Genomic DNA, 22,928 nt, shown 5'->3' with positions numbered 1-22,928 from the left:
ACAGGAGACTTCCCAGCATCCTTGGAGATAATGTCAAGAAGAACAGGAGACTCCTCATCATCCTTGGAGAGAACTCAAGAAGGAGACTTCCCATCGTCCTTGGAGACAACACAAGGAGGTTTCTGATGGACCAGGGGTTCCTGATGGGCTGAAGGCCAAGTCATGCTGTAGAAGTCTCCAACAAAGGGAGGAAGGTTGGACCCCAACCCAATCCTTCCTTCCTTCCAGAGGTGTCTTTCATCCAAGGGGTTGACCTGGTCTACAAGGCTCCTTTCCAACGGTTGAAGAGGAATCCAATCCAATTTGAGACCTTGGCTGAAGGCCAACGGAGGTTCTCCTCAAGGTTCTTCCACAAGGTTCCTTCGAGAAACGTGTACCAGGCCACAAAACGGGACAATGAGTGCTACTTCCGATCTTTCTCATCTCGGATAGGACCGTCCCGCCAGGAGGTGGACCTCAAGGCATCTCCAGAGGGTTCAACCACAGAGACGGGAAATGTTCCTTCCTTTTTCCCCATCGTTCCCCCCCACCCACCCACCTGCAACGGCCGGCCGGTCACGCCGTCAGCTTCCGTTTGGACGGCGGGATCAGATGAGCCGGCAGCTCGCCGGGAAGCTCGTGACCTTCCAACTTGACCTTGATGAGGTGGTTGGCCAAGGCAAACTCTTCGTCGTCCAGCATGCCGTCCTTGTCGATGTCGGACAGCTTCCAGATCTTTCCCAGCACGGTGTTGGGAAGCTTGGACCTCACCATCTCCTTCTTGGCGTTGGCCCCGGTGAGCTTCCCGTCCACGGGGGACAAGGTGTAGAAGATCTCGTCGTACATGGGCTTGTCCCGGGCCACCACCCAGTCGGCGTCGTCAATGCCCTCGCCGGCGCCCTCGCCGTAGCCGTGTCCGAAGGGGCCGTGGAGCGTCCCTTCAAAGGCGCCGCCTTTGACCATCTGGGCGGGCCGCTGGGCCTCCTCCTGGCGGACCAGGACCATCAGCTGGGCAATGTCGTTGGCCAACATGTCCTCCACGGCGTCCAACAGCTTGGTCTTCAGAGGTTGGAACTTGCTGAAGTCCTGACCCTGGAGCTGCTCCTGGAAGGGACGGGACAGACGGGAGACGAGGTGAGACCGGGGTGGAGGGGGCGGGGGACACCCCCACCCCCCAAAAAACACACACACAACACACATACAACTTATGGGGTCTCCTGCTGGAGGACGGGGGTTGGGCTAGAACAGTGGTTCTCAACCTGTGGGTCGCAACCCCATTTGGGGTCAAACGACCCTTTCACGGGGGTCGCCAAACAACGCAGTCTGCCATTTTTTCCCCCCTTTTCCTTAGCTGTGCTACTCCCTTTTATTCTATTGGCTTTCGAAAGCCAATAGAATAGACTCTCTTGAATAGAGTCTAATTCTATTGGCTTTCAAAAGCCAATAGGAATGGTCCAGGCTGTCTCTGCCCTGCTGAGCCCGCCAAAAGTCCCAGTCTGCAAACGGGGCTGCACCAGTTGAGTAGTCTTCGACTTACGACCGGTGGAGTAGTCCTCGACTTACGACCGGTGAATAGTCCTCGACTTACAACCGGTTGGGGGGTCGCGGCATTAAAAAGGTTGAGAACCACTGGGCTAGAAGACCCTCCCAGGTCCCTTCCGTCATTCCGTTATTCAGAGAAGGAAAAGTTAGGAGAGGGGAGGAGGAGGAAGGTCTAGGACACGGGTCGGCAACCTGCGGCTCTTTCAGCCTTCTCCTGCGGCTCCCAGCCTCCTCTGCCATTTGCAGAGAGAGACAAACAGAGAGAGGCACTTGCGCTTCCCTTCTCTCCCCCTCCCCCGGGTGTGTGTGTGTGTGTGTGTGTGTGTGTGTGTGTGTGTGTGTGAAAAAAGAGAGTGGCCTCACCCAGCTGTACCCACGAGCTGACAAGCTTATTAGGCGGGGCTCCTCCCTTTGCTGCATCTCTGCAGGAAGCAGGAAGCAGGAAGGGCAGGAGAGAGCTAGCTAGCCCAGCTAGGCTGACTCAGGAATTCTGGGAGTTGAAGTCCATGAGTCATAAAAGAGCCCAGGTGGCCTGAGAAGGAGACAGAAACAAAGAGAGAAAGAGAAAGAGAGAGGGGGGAGAGGAAAGAGAGGGAGAGGAAAGAGAAAGAGAGAGAGAGAGAGAGAGAGAGAGAGAGGAAGGAGAGAAAGGGAGAGAGAGAAAGAGAGATAGAGAAAGAGGGAGACAGAAACAAAGAGAAAAAAAGAGAAAAAGAGGGGGAGAGGAAAGAGGAAAGAGGAGAAGGAGAGAGAAAGGGAGAGAGATAAAGAGAAAGAGAGAGGGCGAGAGAGAGAGGGAGGAAAAGAGGAAGAGAGGGGGAGAGAAAGAAAGAGAAAGGGGGGAGAGAGAGAAAGAGAGAGGGAGAGGAAACAGAGAGAGGGAGAGGAAAGAAAGGGAGAGAGAGAAAGAGAAAGAGAGAGAGGGAGACAGAAACAGAGAAAGAGAAAGAGAGCAGGAGGGGAGAGGAAAGAGAGGAAGAGGAAAGAGAGAGAGGAAAGAGAAAAAGAGAGGAAACAGAGAGGAGAGAGAGAAAGGGAGAGAGAAAAAGAGAGGGAGAGAGAGGGAGACAGAAACAAAGAGAGAAAGAGAGAAAGAGAGAGGGGGGAGAGGAAAGAGGAAAAGGAGAGAGAGAGAGGGTAAAGAGAAAGGGAGAGAGAGAGAAAGAAAGAGGGGGAGAGAGAGGGAGGAAAAGAGAAGAAGAGGGGGAGAGAAAGAAAGAGAAAGGGGGAGAGGAAAGAGAGAAAGGGGGAGAGGAAAGAAAGAGAAAGGAAAGAGAGAGGGAAAGAGAGGAAACAGAGAGAGGGAAAGAGAGAAAGGGAGAGAGAGAGGGAGAGGAAAGAGGAAAAAGAGAGAGAGAGGAAAGAGAGAGAGGGAAAGAGAGGAAAGAGAAAGAGGGGGAGGAAAGAGGAAAAGGAGAGAGGGTAAAGAGAAAGGGAGAGAGAGAAAGAGAAAGAAAGAGAGGGGGAGAGAGAGGGAGGAAAAGAGAGGAAGAGGGGGAGAGAAAGAAAGAGAAAGGGGGAGAGGAAAGAGAGAAAGAGAGGGGGAGAGGAAAGAAAGAGAGAAAGAGGAAAGAGAGAGAGGGAGAGGAGAGAGAAAGGGAGAGGAAAGAGGAAAAAGAGAGAGAGGAAAGAGAGAGAGAAAGGGAGAGGAAAGAGAGAGAGAGGGAAAGAGAGAGGGAGGAAAGAGAAAAAGAGAGAGAGAGAGGGAGAGGAAAGAAAGGGAGAGAAAGACAGAGAAAGAGAGGAAAAGAGAGGGAGAGCGAGAGGAAAGAGAGAGAGAGAAAGAGAAAAAGAAAGAGAGGGAGGGTGGGAGAGACAGAGAGAAACCCTTCGGATATCTAAAATGAAGATAACGCTGCATATATCCTTTTTTTTAACCTTTATATTTCGTTCCCTCCCTCCACAACTTTTACCTGCATTTTCTTTAAATTGGGGAAATCGCCGGGCGAAATTTGATGCTCTCGCTCGATCCGGCTGTAAATCTCGCCCAGATTGTTCACCAATTCTTTCTTTTTGTTCTCTTTCCCAAAGACGGAGGGCATTTCTTTCTTCAGGGAGCTGATGATGTAGGCTTGAACCTACGTCGATTTAACAGAATCAAATAAAAATCCAGACAGCGATATAATAAAATAAAATCAAGTCACATAAAGCACAATCAAGAACATCGTCAAAGAAAGTAAAATAATGCACTACCATCAAAGCAAAGATGAAATAGAAAATAAAATAGCAAAGTCATCTAATAAAATAGAACAATTAACCCGTGGAACTCCTTGCCTCGGGAAGCGGTGACTGATCCAACGCTGGAGGTTTTAAAGAGGAGACTGGACAGCCCTTTGTCTGAAATGGTTTAGGGTTTCCTGCCTGAGCAGGGGGTTGGACTAGATGACCTCCAAGGTCCCTTCCAACTTTATCATCATCATCATCATTATGAAGAGACTGGACAGCCATTTGTCCGAAATGGTACAGGGTTTCCTGCTTGAGCAGGGGGTTGGACTAGATGACCTCCAAGGTCCCTTCCAAATTTACTATTATTATTATTAAAATAAAATAATATAAAGTAAAAGAAAGAAAAGTAAAATAAAAGGATAAAGATAAAATATAATAAAACAAAATAATAAAACAAAATAATATAAAGTAAAAGAAAAGAAAGTAAAATAAAATGATAAAATAAGGTAAAACAAAATAATAAAAGAAAGGAAAATAATAAATTAATATAAAGCAAAATGAAGTAAAATAAAATGAAGTAAAAGAAAATAACAAAATAAGGTAAAATAAAATAATAAAAAGGAAAATAATAAAAAATAAAATGATAAAATAAAAAATGAAATAAATCAAAAGAAAACATGAAATAAAAAATAAAATAAAATATATTAATATAATAAAATAAAAAATGAAATATAAAATAAAATAACGAAGTCATCTAATAAAAGTAAAATAAAATAATAAATATAAAATAAAAAAATAATAAAATAAAACAATATAAAGTAAAATAAAATAACAAAATAAGGTAAAAGAAAAGAAAGTACAATAATATGATAAAATAACAAAATCAGATCAAAAAATAAAATAACAAAATAAGGTAACATAAAATAAAGTAAAATAAAATAATATATTAATATAACAAAATAAAAAAATGAAATATAAAAGAAAATAACAAAGTTATCTAATAAAAGTAAAATAAAATAATAAAATAAAATAATATAAAGTAAAATAAAATAACAAAATAAGTTAAAGGAAAGAAAGTATAATAATATGATGAAATAACAAAATAAAATAAATCAAAAAAATGAAATAACAAAAAAAGGTAACATAAAATAAAGTAAAATAAAATATTAATATAACAAAATAAAAAATGAAATATAAAAGAAAATAACAAAGTCATCTAATAAAAGTAAAATAATATAATATAAAGTAAAACAAAAGAATAAAATAAAAATAATAAATTCATATAAAGTAAAATGAAGCAGGGGGTTGGACTAGATGACCTCCAAGGTCCCTTCCAACTTTTCTCTTATTATTATTATTAAAATAAAATAAAGCAAAATAATATAAGGTAAAATGAAATAATAAAATAAAGTAAAATAATAAAATAAAACGATAAAAAAATAAAGTAAAAATAAAATAAAATAAAACATAAAATAAAACGATAAAATAAAATAAAATAAAAATTCATATCCTCAGGACCTAACTAAGGAACATCATCAGTGCGAGGAGGAGGAAGGACTGTGGGGTCCTTGGTGCTCTCTGAGCTGGGTGGTTTCCTTGCAGACGTTTCGTGACCCAATTAGGGAATGACATCAGTGCTAGAAGGGAGGAGGAGGAGGAGAAGGAAGGAAGGAAGGAAGGAAGGAAGGAAGGAAGGAAGGAAGGAAGGAAGGAAGGAAGGAAGGAAGGAAGGAAGGAAAGTGGAGTCCTTGGTGCTCTCTGATCTGGGTGGTTTCCTTGCAGACGTTTCACGACCCAACTAGGGAACGTCATCAGTGCTAGAAGGAAGGAGGAGTAGGAGTAGGAGTAGGAGGAGGAGGAGGAGGAGGAGGAGGAAGGAAGGAAGGAAGGAAGGAAGGGAGGGAGGAAGGACTGTGTGGGGTCCTTGGTGCTCTCTGATCTGGGTGGTTTCCTTGCAGACGTTTCACGACCCAACTAGGGAACGTCATCAGTGCTAGAAGGAAGGAGGAGTAGGAGGAGTAGGAGGAGGAGGAAGGAAGGAAGGAAGGGAGGGAGGGAGGAAGGACTGTGTGGGGTCCTTGGTGCTCTCTGATCTGGGTGGTTTCCTTGCAGACGTTTTGTGACCCAACTAGGGAACACTCTCAGTCCTCCAGGGAGTACAGTTGCCTTTCTTTTTACATACCTATATATATATATATATATATATATATATATATATATATATATATATATATATTATTTTGGATATTATATATGTATATGTATATGTATGTAAATACATATACATATATATACCTATATATATATATATATATCGGTACATACCTATATATATATAATATCAATATGTATGGACTTCGTCGAAACATTGCCAAGACACTTCCAATTTTACGTGGGAGAAAACCCGAACAACCAAAGACCTACATATGTATATGTATATATATATATATATTTTAAAAAAATAAACCCTAGAACAATCCCGACATATCCCAACTCACCTTGGCCAGCCGGGCCCGTTTGATGAGGTCGTTGAGCTTCCGGAGGGCGGCGTTCCGGGGCAAGCTCTGGATGTCCCGGAAGAGGTCCTGCTCCTCGGCTTCGAAGAGCTTCCGGTTATCCGGGATGAGCAGCGGGTGGGACCAGAAGGAGCCGATGTAGACCCGGATGACCTCGGGGGTGTTGACGATCTTGCCCAGCGACCACATCAGGGCCCCGTAGACCCTCATCAGCTGCTGGGTCTCGATCTGGTCGGCCTTGTTGAGGACTACCCTCATCTTGTCCTCGTGGTTCTTCAGGGCTTTGATGACCTCGGAAAACTCGTCGGAGATGTCCAGCTTGTGGGCGTCGAAGAGCAGGATGATCCGGTCCACCCGCTCGGCGAACCACTCCAGGACGGCCGCAAAGTCGTAGCCTGTTTGGGGAAGGAAGGAGAGTTTTCGAACTCGGGGTCGAAAGCCGCCTGGAGTTTGGGAGTTCTAGTTCTGCTTTAGGTATGAAAGACGGTTGCGTGACTTTGGGCCAATCACCAGGAGACGGTGAGTTCTAGTCCCGCCCTAAACATGAAAGGTGGCTGGGGGACTTTGGGCCAATCACCAGATGACGCTGAGTTCCAGTTCTGCCTGAGGCACGAAAGCCGGCTGGGTGACTTTGGGCCAATCACCAGGAGATGATGAGTTCTAGTCCCGCCCTAGAGATGAAAGTTGCCTGGGGGACTTTGGGCCAATCACCAGGTGACGCTGAGTTCTAGTTCTGCCTAAGGCATGAAAGCCGGCTGGGTGACTTTGGGCCAATCACCAGGAGATGGTGAGTTCTAGTCCCACCTTTGGCATGAAAGCCAGTTGGGTGACTTTGGGCCAATCACCAGGAGACGGTGAGTTCTAGTCCCGCCTTTGGCATGAAAGCCGGCTGGGTGACTTTGGGCCAATCACCAAGAGATGATGACTTCTAGTCCCGCCCTAAACATGAAAGTTGGCTGGGTGACTTTGGGCCAATCACCAGGAGACGGTGAGTTCTAGTCCCGCCTTTGGCACGAAAGCCGGTTGGGTGACTTTGGGCCAATCACCAGGAGACGGTGAGTTCTAGTCCCGCCTTTGGCACGAAAGCCAGTTGGGTGACTTTGGGCCAATCACCAAGAGATGATGACTTCTAGTCCCGCCCTAGACATGAAAGTTGGCTGGGGGACTTTGGGCCAATCACCAGGTAACAGTGAGTTCCAGTCCCGCCTTTGGCATGAAAGCCGATTGGGTGACTTTCAACCAATCACCAGGAGACGGTGAGTTCTAGTCCCGCCTCAGGCATGAAAGCCAGCTGGGTGACATTGGGCCAATCACCAGGAGAGGGTGAGTTCTAGTCCCACCTTTGGCATGAAAGCCAACTGGGTGACTTTGGGCCAATCACCAGGAGACGGTGAGTTCTAGTCCCGCCTGAGGCATGAAAGCCGACTGGGTGACTTTGGGCCAATCACCAGGAGACGGGGAGTTCTAGTCCCGCCTTAGGCATGAAAGCCAGCTGGGTGACATTGGGCCAATCACCAGGAGAGGGTGAGTTCTAGTCCCGCCTTAGGCATGAAAGCCATCTAGGTGACTTTGGGCCAATCACCAGGAGAGGGTGAGTTCTAGTCCCGCCTTAGGCATGAAAGCCGACTGGGTGACTTTGGGCCAATCACCAGGAGAGGGTGAGTTCTAGTCCCGCCTTAGGCATGAAAGCCAACTGGGTGACTTTGGGCCAATCACCAGGAGAGGGTGAGTTCTAGTCCCGCCTTTGGCATGAAAGCCGACTGGGTGAGTTTGGGCCAATCACCAGGAGACGGGGAGTTCTAGTCCCGCCTTTGGCATGAAAGCCGACTGGGTGACTTTGGGCCAATCACCAGGAGATGGTGAGTTCTAGTCCCGCCTTTGGCATGAAAGCCGACTGGGTGACTTTGGGCCAATCACCAGGAGATGGTGAGTTCTAGTCCCGCCTCTGGCAAGAAAGCCGGCTGGGTGACTTTGGGCGAATCACCAGGAGACGGTGAGTTCTAGTCCCGCCTTTGGCATGAAAGCCGGCTGGGTGACTTTGGGCCAATCACCAGGAGACGGTGAGTTCTAGTCCCACCTGAGGCATGAAAGCCAACTGGGTGACTTTGGGCCAATCACCAGGAGATGGTGAGTTCTAGTCCCGCCTTAGGCATGAAAGCCATCTGGGTGACTTTGGGCCAATCACCAGGAGAGGGTGAGTTCTAGTCCCGCCTTTGGCATGAAAACCGACTGGGTGACTTTGGTCCAATCACCAGGAGACGGTGAGTTCTAGTCCCGCCTTTGGCATGAAAGCCAGTTGGGTGACTTTGGGCCAATCACCAGGAAACGGTGAGTTCTAGTCCCGCCTTTGGCATGAAAGCCGGTTGGGTGACTTTGGGCCAATCACCAGGAGACGGTGAGTTCTAGTCCCGCCTCTGGCATGAAAGCCGGTTGGGTGACTTTGGGCCAATCACCAGGAGACGGGGAGTTCTAGTCCCGCCTCTGGCATGAAAGCCAGCTGGGTGACTTTGGGCCAATCACCAGGAGACGGTGAGTTCTAGTCCTGCCGTTGGCACGAAAGCCGACTGGGTGACTTTGGGGAACAGAAATCGGGAGCTCAATTGCGTAAACCGAGGACTCCCGGAATTTGAAATCAAGCAACAAGAAAGTAGACCTGATTGGGGAGTCTGAAAAAAAATAAATAAATTGAGGAACAATAACAATTTTTATTCTGCGCCACACCTGCTCAAAAGCCAAACCACAATTTTGCAAGTCGAGCTGTCTCACTCACTTCCTCTTGCAGCCGCTAATACGGAATCAAAGAAGAAGAAGAGTGGGAAAGGACCTTAGAGGTCATCCAGTCCAACCCCCTGCTCAAGCAGGAGACTGTTACAGAATCATGGAATGACAAGAGGTGGAAAGGACATCAGAGGTCATCCAGTCCAACCCCTTCAAGCAGGAAACCCTTACAGAATCATGGAACGATACAATTGAAAGGTATCATGGAGGTCATCTAGTCCAACCCCCTGCTCAAGCAGCAGACCTTTACAGAATCACAGAATAACAAGAGTTGGAAGGGACCCTCGTGGTCATCCAGTCCAACCCCCTGCTCAAGCAGCAGACCCTTACAGAATCATAGAATAACAAGAGTTGGAAGGGACCCTGGAGGTCATCCAGTCCAACCCCCTGCTCAAGCAGCAGACCCTTACAGAATCATAGAATAACAAGAATTGGAAGGGACTCTGGAGGTCATCCAGTCCCACCCCTTGCTCAAGCAGGAGACTCTTACAGAATCACAGAATAACAAGAGTTGGAAGGGACCCTGAAGGTCATCCAGTCCAACCCCCTGCTCAAGCAGCAGACCCTTACAGAATCATAGAATAACAAGAGTTGGAAGGGACCCTGGAGGTCATCCAGTCCAACCCCCTGCTCAAGCAGCAGACCCTTACAGAATCATAGAATAACAAGAATTGGAAGGGACTCTGGAGGTCATCCAGTCCCACCCCTTGCTCAAGCAGGAGACTCTTACAGAATCACAGAATAACAAGAGTTGGAAGGGACCCTGAAGGTCATCCAGTCCAACCCCCTGCTCAAGCAGCAGACCCTTACAGAATCATAGAATAACAAGAGTTGGAAGGGACCCTGGAGGTCATCCAGTCCAACCCCCTGCTCAAGCAGCAGACCCTTACAGAATCATAGAATAACAAGAATTGGAAGGGACTCTGGAGGTCATCCAGTCCCACCCCTTGCTCAAGCAGGAGACCCTTACAGAATCACAGAATAACAAGAGTTGGAAGGGACCCTGAAGGTCATCCAGTCCAACCCCCTGCTCAAGCAGGAGACCTTTACAGAATCATAGAAGAAGAAGAGTTGGAAGGGACCCTGGAGGTCATCCAGTCCAACCCCCTGCTCAAGCAGGAGAAAGGAGACCATGTAACAAGAGGTGGAAGGGACGTCAGAGGTCATCTAGTCCAACCCCTTCAAGCAGGAAACCCTTACAGAATCGTGGAACGATACAATTGAAAGGGATCCTGGAGGTCATCTAGTCCCACCCCCTGCTCAAGCAAGGGACCTTTACAGAATCACAGAATGACAAGAGTCGGAAGGGACGTCAGAGGTCATCTAGTCCAACCCCCCCTCCACAAACAGGAGACCCTTACAGAAGGACAGAGGCGGAGGGGACCTTAAGAGGTCTTCTAGTCCAACCCCTCGGCTCAGCAGGAGACTATTACAGAATCACAGAATAACAAGAGTTGGAAGGGATCCTGGAGGTCATCTAGTCCAACCCCCTGCTCAAGCAACAGACCTTTACAGAATCATAGAATGACAAGAGTTGGAAGGGATGTCAGAGATCATCTAGTCCAACCCCCCCCCCCCATTCAAGCTGGACCGCCTATAGTACCGTTTCAGAACAACTGCTCGTTGTATCCTCTTCTTCAAAATCTCCCAGTGTTGGAACCCCCTCACAATGCCTGGAGCCAAAATTCAGGACTGCCCGATTTAAAACTCTGGCTATGCTCAGGATAATCTCTTTCTAAATCAGCGGTTCTCCACCTGTGGGTCGGGACCCCATTTGGGGTCGAACGACCATTTCACGGGGGTCGCCAAACAACGCAGTCCGCCATTTTTTCCCCCTTTTCCTTAGCTGTGCTCCTCCCTTTTATTCTATTGGCTTTTGAAAGCCAATAGGAAATTGTACAGGCCAGGCTGTCTCTGCCCTGCTGAGCCCGCCAAAAGTCCCATTCTGCAAACGGTGCTGCACCAGTTGAGTAGTCCTCGACTTACGACTGGTTGAGTAGTCCTCGACTTACGACCGGTTGGGGGTCGCGGCATTAAAAAGGTTGAGAACCACTGTTCTAAAAGAAGGACCAGCTGTGAACGAGCTGAGTTAACTATCTTCGTCCAATGTCGCTCAAAAATGATCGGTTTACCTCGGCTAATCCGCTGTTTTTCTCCGGAGAGGATTCCCGGCGTGTCAATCACACTTATGCTTTCCAGGACAGGGTTGGGCAGTTGGGCACACACAAATCTGAGGGTGGGTGGGGGGGAAAAGGGAGGGGGGGAGAAAAATAAATTAAGTTTTGTCCCGTTTTACGGCCTTGTCTGCCCCCGTCACTAAGTCAATCCCTACAGTTGTTCGAGTTAAGTCAGGACGTCTGGGAGTGGAAGACCAGCCATCTTGAAGAAATGTGTCCGACTCTTTGCAAGTCGAAGGAAGTGGACTTCAACTCCCAGAATTCAACTCCACGGGAGCTGGCTGGGGGGGAATTCTGGGAGTTGAAGTCCACCTGTTTTAAAATGGCGGAGCTCGAGAAAGGTTTCCTAATCTTGGCAATTCGGAGACGGGTGGACTTCGACGCCCAGAATTCAACTCCACGCTGGTTGGGGGAATTCTGGGAGTTGAAGTCCACCCATCTCCCTACGGTGGTCGTTAAGCGAATCTGTTTCCGGAACTGGTGGTAAACGCTGGAAATTGTTAAAAAGAAGAAGAAGAAGAAGGAGAAGGAGGAGGAGGAGGAGGAGGAGGAGAAGGAGAAGGAGAAGAAGAAGAAGAAGAAGAAGAAGAAGAAGAAGAAGAAGAAGAAGAAGAAGAAGAAGAAGAAGAAGAAGAAAAAAGGCAAACATGGCAATAGTGTGACTGTGGGATTCTACAAATGGCCTAAATGTGCAGAACAGAATTGTGAGCATGTGTGTGTGATGGGGAGAGGGAGTGTGTGTGTGCATGCTCGTGTGTGTGTGTGTGTGTGTGTGTGTGTGTGTGTGTGAGAGAGAGAGAGAGAGATGGAAACAGAAAGAATGAGAAAGATGGAGAGAAGAGAGGGAGTGATGGGAAAAGATGAACAAAGAGAGAATGAGACAGAAAGGGAGAGAGAGAGAGAGAGAAAGAGGGAGAGATAAAAAGAGAGAAAGATGGAGAGAGAATGAGAAAGAGATGGAGAAAGAGAAAGGAAAGGAGAAAAAGATGCGGAGAAACAGAATGAGGTAGAGAGAGAGAGGGAATGAGACTGTAATGGAGACAGAATGAAAAAGAGGGAGAAAGACGGAGAGAGAGTGAGGGAGAGAAAAAGAGATGGAGAGAGAGGGAATGAGAAAGAAATGGAGAGAGAGAAAAAAGAGAGAAAGATGGAGAGAGTGAGAAAGAGAGAAAAGATGGGAAGAATGAGAAAGAGAGAAAGAGATGGAAACAGAGAAGAAGAAAGACGGAGAGAAGGAGATGGAGAGAGAGAGAGAGGGAATGAGAATGTAACGGAGACAGAATGAGAAAGAGGGAGAGAAATGGAGGGAGAGAAAAAGAGATGGGGAGAGAGGGAATGAGAAAGAAATGGAGACAGAGAGAAAAAGAGAAAGATGGAGAAAGGGAGTGAGAAAGAGATGGAGAAAGAGAGAAAAGATGGGGAGAATGAGAGAGAGAGAAAGAGATGGAAACAGAAGAAAGACGGAGAGAAAGAGATGGAGAGAGAGAGAGAGAGGGAATGAGAATGTAATGGAGACAGAATGAGAAAGAGGGAGAGAAATGGAGGGAGAGAAAAAGAGATGGAGAGAGAGGGAATGAGAAAGAAATGGAGACAGAGAGAAAAAGAGAGAAAGATGGAGAAAGGGAGTGAGAAAGAGATGGAGAAAGAGAAAAGATGGGGAGAATGAGAGAGAGAGAAAGAGAGAAAGAGATGGAAAGAATAAGAAAGACGGAGAGAAAGAGATGGAGAGAGAGAGAGAGAGAATGAGGGAGAGAGAGGGAGAGAAAAAGAGATGGGGAGAGAGGGAATGAGAAAGAAATGGAGACAGAGAAAAAGAGAGAAAGATGAAGAAAGAGTGAGAAAGATGGAGAAAGAAAAGATGGGGAGAATGAGAGAGAGAGAAAGAGATGGAAACAGAGAAGAAAGACGGAGAGAAAGAGATGGAGAGAGAGAGGGAATGAGAATATAATGGAGACAGACTGAGAAAGAGGGAGAGAAATGGAGGGAGAGAAAAAGAGATGGAGAGAGAGAGAGGGAATGAGAAAGAAATGGAGACAGAGCGAGCGAAAGATGGAGAAAGCGAGAGAATGAAAGAGATGGAGAAAGAGAAAGGGAGAAAAGATGGGGAGAATGAGAGAGAGAGAAAGAGATGGAAACAGAATAAGAAAGATGGAGAGAAAGATAGAGAGAGAGGGAATGAGAATGTAATGTAGACTGAATGAGAAAGAGGGAGAGAGATGGAGGGAGAGAGAGAAAGAGAGATGGAGAGAGAGGGAATGAGAAAGAAATGGAGACAGAGCGAGCGAAAGATGGAGAAAGCGAGAGAATGAAAGAGATGGAGAAAGAGAAAGGGAGAAAAGATGGGGAGAATGAGAGAGGGAGAGACTGAGAAAGAGATAACGAGAGAAAGAGAGAGAGAACGTCAAAATCAGCTCCTCGGTGCTCTGGGGACATCCATTCCAACTTTGGTCACTAAGGGAGCCGTCATTAAATGAGGACTGAATGCAAGTTTTCCAAAGCGGAAAAAAGCGACGAACAGCTCAGAAAAAAAAAAAAACTGGGAAAAAAAAACCCGGACGGGGACCGTCGGATCCAGCCCTGCCGCCACCCAGTCTCCCCAGTCAAACCAGTTTGGGAACCCCCCACCACGCTGGCCGCCGACGCACCTGTTCAGGAAGGCGTTCCCGAAGGCGTTGAGCTTCCGAAAGGGCTTCTTGGGATCGACCACTAGGGCGTTGCCCGGGATGATCCCTTCCACCTGGCCTTGCATGACGGCAATGAAAGAGTCCGTGGTGGGCTCGGGTCCGATCCGCATCCCGGGAAAATCCTGCTCCAGGAGGTACCTGCAACCAGATGGCAAGCAGACAAGCCGTGATTGGGACCTTTCGGCAGACATCCAGCAAACAAGCCACCATCGGTATCGAAAAGGTGACATCCAGCAGACAAGCCATCATTGGGACCCAGAAATCAGACATCAGGCACACAAGCCATGATTGGAATTAGAAAGCAGACATCCGGCAGACAAGCCATGATTGGAATTAGAAAGCAGACATCCGGCAGAGAAGCCCTGATTGGTATCTGAAAGCAGACATCAAGCAAATAAGTCACCATTGGTACTTAAACCAGACATCCAGAAGACAAGCCATGGTTGGTACCTGAAACCGGACATCCAGACAAGCCATTGTTGGTACTTGAAACCAGACATCAAGCAGACATGTCTCCATCCAGCCATCATCTATCCATCCATCCATCATCTCTCCATCCATCTCTCCATCCATCCAACTCTCCATCGAGGAATTTCTGTCCATCCATCCATCATTTCATCCAATTACATCCGTCATCTCTCCATCCAATTCATCCATCCATCCATTTCTCCATCATCCAACTCTCCATCCAATTCATCCATCCATCATCTCTCCATCCATCCCTCTATCCATCATCTCTCCATCCATCCCTCTCCATCTCTCCATCCAATTCTCCATCCATCCATCTCTCTCTCCATCCATCAATCCAATTCTCCATCCATCTCTCTATCCATAATCTCTCCATCCAATTCTCCATCCATCCATCCGTGCATCCCTCTCCATCCAATTCTCCATGTCTATCCATCCATCTATCTCTCCACCATCCAACTCTCCATTCATCCATCCATCTCTCCATCCAATTCTCCATCAGTCCATCCATCCATCTCTCCATCATCCAACTCTCCACCATCTTCATCCAATTTTCCATCCATCCATCTCTCCATCCAATTCTCCATCCATCCATCCATCCATCCATCCATCCATCCATCCCTCTTCATCTCTATCCAATTCTACATTCATCCATCCATCTCTCTCCATCCATTCATCCTTCTCTCTCCATCTCTCCATCCAATTCACCATCAGTCCATCCATCCATTTCCCCATCCATTTATCTCTCCACCATCCAACTCTCCATTCATCCATCTCTCCATCCAATTCTCCATCAGTCCATCCATCCATCTCTCCATCATCCAACTCTCCACCATCTTCATCCAATTTTCCATCCATCCATCTCTCCATCCAATTCTCCATCCATCCATCCATCCATCCATCCATCCATCCATCCATCCATCCATCCATCCCTCTTCATCATCTCTATCCAATTCTACATTCATCCATCCATCTCTCTCCATCCATTCATCCATCTCTCCATCCAATTCACCATCAGTCCATCCATCCATTTCCCCATCCATTTATCTCTCCGCCATCCAACTCTCCATCCATCCATCTATCCATCCATCCAACTGTGGACGATGGGTGGATTTCAACTCCCAGAATTCCCCAGCCAGCAAAGCTCAATTAACCACGGCCTGGCTCGGCCACAGCACTTTAAAGCTCCCTTGAGGTCGTAAGCCGAGGACAAAGCGGAATGTGGCATGGTGCAGCCACCGGGCGGGGGGGGGGGGAGAAATTGGATGCCAAGCAGATCGGAGTCAGAAGACAAACAAACCGGGTTGAGAGGAGGAGGAAAAGACAAGTGGAAAGGACAAGCCAACGTTGATTTCAGAGGCTTTGATTGAACGTTGTTTTTCCAGGGAGAAGAACGGCGCCAGGGCACAGCTGGAGAAGCGCAGAGCCAAGCAGGTGTTTCCAGCTGTGCTTGGCTGCCCTTCCAAAGACCCTCCGACTCTGGAACAAGGCTTGTCAATCTTGGCAGATGGAAGACGGGCGGACCTCAACTCCCAGAATTACCCAGCCAGCAGGCTGAGAAGCCCTGATTTCTCTCTCTCTCTCTGGCTGTCTCTCTTTCTCTATCTATCTCTCTATCTCTTTCTCTATCTCTATCTATCTTTCTATCTCTCTATCTATCTATCCATCCATCCTCTCTCTCTCTCTGTTATCTCTCTCTATCCCTTTATCTATCTATATCTTTCTATCTCTATCCATCCATCATCTCTCTCTCTATATATATATCTTTATCTATCCATCCATCATCTCTCTCTCTGTTATCTCTCTATCCCTTTATCTCTCTATATCTATCTTTCTATCTCTCTATCCATCCATCATCTCTCTCTGTCCCTCTCTGTCTGTCTATCTCTCTCTCTCTCTATCTATATCTATCTTTCTATCTCTCTATCCATCCATCTCTCTATCCATCCATCCATGCATCCATCATCTATCTATGCATGCATCCATCATCTCTCTCTCTCTCTCTCTCTCTCTCTCTCTGTGTCTATCTTTCTATCCATCCATCATCCATCCATCATCCATCCATCATCCATCCATCAATCATCTATCTATCTATCTATCTATCTATCTATGCATCCATCCATCCATCTATCTATCTATCTATGCATGCATCTATCTATCTATCTATCTATCTATCTATCTATCTATCTATCTATCTATCTATCTATCTATGCATCCATCCATCCATCTATCTATCTATGCATCCATCTATCTATCTATCTATCTATCTCTATCTATCTATGCATCCATCCATCTATCTATCTATCTATCTATCTATCTATCTATCTATCTATGCATGCATCTATCTATCTATCTATCTATCTATCTATCTATCTATCTATCTATCTATCTATGCATCCATCTATCTATCTATCTATCTATGCATGCATCTATCTATCTATCTATCTATGCATCCATCTATCTATCTATCTATCTATCTCTATCTATCTATGCATCCATCCATCCATCTATCTATCTATCTATCTATCTATCTATCTATCTATCTATCTATCTATGCATGCATCTATCTATCTATCTATCTATGCATGCATCTATCTATCTATCTATCTATCTATCTATGCATGCATCTATCTATCTATCTATCTATCTATGCATGCATCTATCTATCTATCTATGCATGCATCTATCTATCTATCTATCTATCTATCTATCTATCTATCTATCTATCTATCTATCTGTATCTATTTGTGTCTCTCTGTATCTATCTACCTATCTATATCTGTCTCTATCTGTGTGTCTGTCTGTCTTGTCTATCTGTGTCTCTATCTATCTGTGTCTGTCTATCTATATTTCTATCTATCATCTATCTATGTATCTTTCTCTCTCTCTATCTGTGTCTCTATCTGTCTGTCTCTATCATATTCTCTATCATATTCTTTATCTGTCTGTCTGTCTGTCCATCCATGAGTTTCCATCCACTCATCCCTCCCTCCCTTTCTCAGCCCAGTTCCCTTTCGTTTCCCTTTTCTGACAGGCCGCAAGCCAGATCCTGTTAACGAAAAGTGGCCATTCGTTTGAAGTGTCTTGTTTAGTAACGGCAATTCCTGCCTCGGTTGCGGTCGTAAGCCGAGGACCCAATGCAGAAGAGGCCCGCTTTTGCCTGTGTCGCCACGACAAGCAACAAAGCACAAGCTTGGCGGAGGCTTCCTGTTGTGGTTACACACTTGAGCAACCTGGGTGGTGTCCTTGCTTACCGTAGAAGTGTGTGTGTGTGTGTGTGTGTGTGTGTGGTTGTTTTCGACACAGGAGGCTGCCGAGCTAGCAATTCACTCGGGCGCACAAAAAGCTTCAACACAACAGACAAGCCTTCCGGATTCTCGCCTTTGTTCTAGAGGAGAGTCCTCGCTTTACGACCCCTGCTAAAGGGAGGGGAATCCCCTGACCTTGGGACTCAGCAACCGTCGTAAGTGTGAAGCAGCGGCCAAGCCTTGGGATTTTGATCACTGGACCATTGGGGGATGGCCACCACGGTCCTGGGTGTGAACAACTACCCTAAGTCCCTTTTTTTTGGCCCCCCCCGCCATTGTAACTCAGGACGGTCATTAAACGAGGTGTTGTAAATTGAGGACTTCCTGCAGCCTAAGACACTGATGATGTTCCCTAGTTGGGTGGTGAGACGTCTGCAAAGAAAACCACCCAGATCAGAGAACACCTGGGAGCCTACATTCCTTTCTCCTCCATAACTGACCCTCATATTTCCGTCGTTAAGTGAGGCAGTTGTGATGCGGCTTTTGCCTCATCGGACAAGCTTTTTTCTGCCACCCTTATGAGATGAATCTATGCCAGGGGCCTTTAAACGTGGCCTCTTTTATGACTGGTGGACTTCAGCTCCCAGAATTCCTCAGCCAGCATGCCTGGCTGAGGAATTCTGGGAGTTGAAGTCCACCAGTCATAAAAGGGCCTGGTTTGAAGACCCCTAGTCTGGATCCAAGCCCACAGTTTCATCAAAATGGCCGACTGAGGAATTCTGGGAGTTGAAGTCCACCAATCAGAAAAGGGCCAAGTTGGAAGGCCCCTAAGAGTCTGGATCCAAGCTCCCAGTTTAATCAAAATGGCCGACTGAGGAATTCTGGGAGTTGAAGTCCACCAGTCAGAAAAGGGCCAAGCTGGAAGGCCCCTGAGAGTCTGGATCCAAGCCCGCAGTTTCATCAAAATGGCCGACTAAGGAATTCTGGGAGTTGAAGTCCACTAGTCAGAAAAGGGCCAAGTTGGAAGGCCCCTGAGAGTCTGGATCTAAGCCCGCAGTTTCATCAAAATGGCCGACTGAGGAATTCTGGGAGTTGAAGTCCACCAGTCAGAAAAGGGCCAAGCTGGAAGGCCCCTGAGAGTCTGGATCCAAGCCCGCAGTTTCATCAAAATGGCCGACTGAGGAATTCTGGGAGTTGAAGTCAGTCATCAAAGGGCCAAAGTTGAAGACCCCTGCACTAAGGCTCTGCTACCCATCGGTCCCAGCTGGGGCCTTCAACCTCGGCCCTTTGAGGGCTCCTGGACTTCAACTCCCAGAATGCCTCAGCCAGGCACTCTGGGAGTTGTAGTTTTCCCTCCCCCCCATTCTAAAAGGGACCAAATTGAAGAGACCAACAACCACCGAGGGTTCCCGTTATTCCTGTCCCCAGAAGGCCATTCGCCCGCCGTGATTCCCCACTGGGGCATGCTGGGAGTTGTAGTCTGAGCCATGGAAAAAGGGGTGAACTTCTCAGATTAAAAGCTGGAGAAACATCGGAGTTCGCAATGGAAGGCTTACTATTAACTCTCATCCACACCCCAATACCAGAAGACTACTGTCCCCATTGATCCCAGCCGGGGAGGGGGGCATTCTGGGACCTGTAGTCCCTGCCTTAAAGGGGCCCAATTCGAGCACAGAGGGCTGACTCGCACCGCCACCCCCCAATACAAGAAGACTACTGTCCCCATCCATCCCAGCCGGGGGGAATTCAGGGATTTGTATTCCCCCCCCCAGGAAGACTACTGTCCCCATCCATCCCAGCCAGGGGGCATTCAGGGACTTGTAGTCCCCCCACCCCCCAATACAAGAAGACTACTTTCCCCATCAATCCCAGCTCGGGGCATTCTGGGACTTGTAGTCCCCCCTCTCCCCAATACAAGACTACTGTCCCTATCAATCCCAGCCGGGGGGCATTCTGGGACTTGTAGTCTCCCCACCCATGTTCAAGAGGCCCAAATGAACAATTGAGGGTCGCCCACGATTCCCAACCCAACAAGGCTATTTTACCCGTTGATCTCAGCTGAGGGGGGGGGATTGGGGTCTCTCACCCCCACCCCCCAATACAAGAAGACTACTGTCCCCATCGATCCCAGCCAGGGGGCATTCTGGGACTTGTAGTCCCCCCAACCATGTTCAAGAGGTCCAAATTAACAATTGAGGGTCACCCACGATACCCAACCCAACAAGGCTATTTTACCTGTTGATCTCAGCTGAGGGGGGGGGATTGGGGTCTCTCACTCCCACCCCCTAATACAAGAAGACTACTGTCCCCATTGATCCCAGCTAGGGGGCATTCTGGGACTTGTAGTCCCCCCACCCATGTTCAAGAGGCCCAAATTAACAATTGAGGGTCGCCCACGATACCCAACCCAACAAGGCTATTTTACCTGTTGATCTCAGCTGAGGGGGGGGATTGGGGTCTCTCACTCCCACCCCCTAATACAAGAAGACTACTGTCCCCATCGATCCCAGCCGGGGGGAATTCAGGGACTTGTAGTCCCCTGACCCAATACAGGAAAACTACTGTTCCCATCGATCCAAGCCAGGAGCCCCATCCCCCCCATCTTCAAGGGGCCCAACCTGAGCACTAACCATGGAGGGTCGCCCACGATTCTCCCCCCCTCCTCCATACAAGACTACTGTCCCCATCCATCCCAGCTGGAGGGCATTCTGGGACTTGTAGTTCCCCCACCCCCCAATAGAGGAAGACTACTCTCCCCATCCATCCCAGCCAGGGGGGCATTCTGGGACTTGTAGTCCCTCCCACCCCCCAAGACAGGAAGACTACTGTCCCCATCCATCCCAGCCAGCACTGTGGGACTGTGGTCCCTCCACCCCCCCAATACAGGAAGACTACTCTCCCCATCCATCCCCGTCAGCATTCTGGGACCTGTAGTCCCCCTCCCCATCCTTGAAGATCCATCCCAGCCAGCATTCTGGGACTGGTAGTCCTCCCTCCCCATCTTCGAGCACTAACCATGGAGGGTCACCCGTGATTTCTGCCCTCCCCCCTCACACAAGACTATTGCCCCCATCGACCCCAGCCGGGGAGGGGCATTCTGGGACGTGTGGTCCCCCACCCCCCAATACAGGAAGACTACTCTCCCCATCCATCCCAGCCGGGGGGCATTCTGGGACTTGTAGTCCCCCACTCCCCAATACAAGAAGACTACTGTCCCCATCCATCCCAGCCAGCATTCTGGGACCTGTAGTCCCCCTCCCCATCCTTGAAGATCCATCCCAGCCAGCATTCTAGGACTGGTAGTCCCCCTCCCCATCTTCAAGGACTTTGAGCACTAACCATGGAGGGTCACCCGTGATTTCTGCCCCGCCCTCTCATACAAGACTATTGCCCCCATCGATCCCAGCCGGGGGGCATTCTGGGACTTGTAGTCCCTCCCACCCCCCAATACAGGAAGACTACTCTCCCCATCCATCCCAGCCAGCACTGTGGGACTTGTAGTCCCCCACCCCCAATACAAGAAGACTACTCTCCCCATCCATCCCACCTGGGGGGGGCATTCTGGGACTTGTGGTCCCCCCACCCCCCAATACAGGGAGACTACTGTCCCCATTCATCCCAGCCAGCATTGTGGGACTTGTAGTCCCCCACCCCCCAATACAGGAAGACTACTCTCCGCATCCATCCCAACCGGGGGGGGGGCATTCTGGGACTTGTGGTCCCTCCACCCCCCCAATACAGGAAGACTACTCTCCCCATCCATCCCAGACAGCATTCTGGGACCTGTAGTCCCCCTCCCCATCCTTGAAGATCCATCCCAGCCAGCATTCTGGGACTGGTAGTCCTCCCTCCCCATCTTCAAGGACTTTGGGCACTAACCATGGAGGGTCACCCGTGATTTCTGCCCTCCCCCCTCACCCAAGACTATTGCCCCCATCGATCCCAGCCGGGGAGGGGCCTTCTGGGTCTTGTAGTCCCGCCCTCCAAAAGAAATCAGCCCCCTCAAAAAAGGAGGGGAAAGGGTGGGGGGGCTTGTTTCTTTCGCCTCCCCCCTTCTCCCCAAAGCGTGTTGTGCGTTGCGTAGTGTGTGTTGTGTTGTGTCGTTGTGTAGCTGCCTAGCGCCTCACCGGATGAAGGTGGTCTTGCCGGTGGAGTACTGGCCGACCAGGAGCACCATGGGCTTGTTGTCGAAGTCGGCGTCCTCCAGGGCGGGCGAGTGGAACTCGTGGAACCTGTAGTGCTCCTCCAGCGGCAGCAGCTTGGCCCGGTAGAGCTTCCGCAGCCCCTCGCTGACCGTTTGGAAGACCTCGGGGTCCTTGCGCCGCCGCTCGTCGCCGCCCAGCCAGCTGAACATGGCGGAGGAGGAGGAGAGCCCGGCAGGGAAAGAGAGACGGACAGAGGAGAGAAGCCAGAAGGACTCAGCCCGGGGGAAAAGGCGGCGGCGGCGGCGGCGGCGGCGGCACTTTAAATGCCAACCCTGCCGGCGATCCACCCACCTACCCCGGAAGCGGAAATAAATGCCCCTCCTCCCGGATTTCCGCTCCGGAGGCAGGAGGCGGAACGGACTTTCTCGGCAGGCGGGGTGGGCGGGGTGGAGAAGGGACGGACTTCCGGTTGAGGAAGAGGCACAGGAAGGAAAGGAAAGACTCCACGGCCGGACTTTCCGCTGAAGTCGCAGGGCGGAAGCCGCCCCTCCGCGCTAGGAGGAGACTCTCTATGGCGACTTTGGGGGGGGGGAAGGGAAAAGCGAAGGGGCTGAGTTCCCGGTTCGGTTGCGGGGGTTTGAAAGAGGGGGGGGGACTCCCGTTGAGGGAATGCTGCGCTAGGAAGTGACTCTATGGCGAGACTTTCCGCTGAAGTAAACAGAGCGAAGCCCCCCGCGCTAGGAGGAGACTCTCTATGGCGACTTTGGGGAAGGGAAAGGAGAAGGGGTTGGGTTTCCGGTTCGGTTGCGGGGGTTTGAAAGGGGCGGACTTCCGTTGAGGCAACGCTACGCTAGGAAGTGACTCTATGGCGGGACTTTCCGCCGAAGTAACAGAGCGAAGCCCTCCGCGCTAGGAGGACACTCTCTATGGCGGCGACTGGGAGGAGGTAAAGGAGAAGGGGTTGAGTTTCCGGTCGGGCCCGCGGTTGGAAGGAGTGGACTTCCGGTGATGGAAGAAGCATAGGAAGTGACTATGACGGATTTGCGCTGAAGTCACCGGGCCAAGCCCTCCGCGCTAGGCGGACACGCTCTATGGCGGCCACGGAGGAAAGAGACCGCGATGGCCTCTAGGACTGAATGGATTCTCTATGGAAGCGGGGACGAAGAGGAGATGGGCTTCCGGTCGGTGCCGCGGTATGAAAGGGGACTTCCGGCTAGGATATGCC

The 22,928-nt window shown here is 49.0% G+C and overlaps 1 protein-coding gene across 1 annotated transcript; it reads right to left on the bottom strand.

Moving 5' to 3' along the window:
• Nucleotides 1-518: 518 nt before the first annotated feature.
• On the bottom strand, nt 519-22,069 carry LOC120319687 (EH domain-containing protein 3). The gene is made up of 6 exons (XM_039368788.1): nt 21,686-22,069; nt 13,804-13,980; nt 11,114-11,211; nt 6,186-6,598; nt 3,435-3,599; nt 519-1,083 (listed from the first exon to the last, which is right to left on the bottom strand). The coding sequence occupies exons 1-6, from the start codon at nt 21,910-21,912 to the stop codon at nt 556-558; spliced, it is 1,608 nt and encodes a 535-aa protein (XP_039224722.1). The 5' UTR covers nt 21,913-22,069; the 3' UTR covers nt 519-555.
• Nucleotides 22,070-22,928: the final 859 nt, after the last annotated feature.

The sequence above is a fragment of the Crotalus tigris genome, unplaced genomic scaffold, assembly GCF_016545835.1.
Source record: "Crotalus tigris isolate CLP2741 ecotype Arizona unplaced genomic scaffold, ASM1654583v1 scf7180000020932.1150333, whole genome shotgun sequence".
Classification (NCBI taxonomy): domain Eukaryota; kingdom Metazoa; phylum Chordata; class Lepidosauria; order Squamata; family Viperidae; genus Crotalus; species Crotalus tigris.
Note: the sequence above shows the minus strand (reverse complement) of the source record. Positions and strands in the feature narration are given on the sequence as shown.

Excerpts from the sequence above, each read along its gene's own strand:
- LOC120319687 (XM_039368788.1), bottom strand. The coding sequence starts at position 21,912 with ATGTTCAGCTGGCTGGGCGGCGACGAGCGGCGGCGCAAGGACCCCGAG. Across the intron at positions 11,212-13,803 it reads GGGAACGCCTTCCTGAACAG|ATTTGTGTGTGCCCAACTGC; the intron begins GTGCGTCGGCGG and ends ACCCACCCTCAG. Across the intron at positions 1,084-3,434 it reads CCAATTTAAAGAAAATGCAG|GAGCAGCTCCAGGGTCAGGA; the intron begins GTAAAAGTTGTG and ends CGTCCCTTCCAG.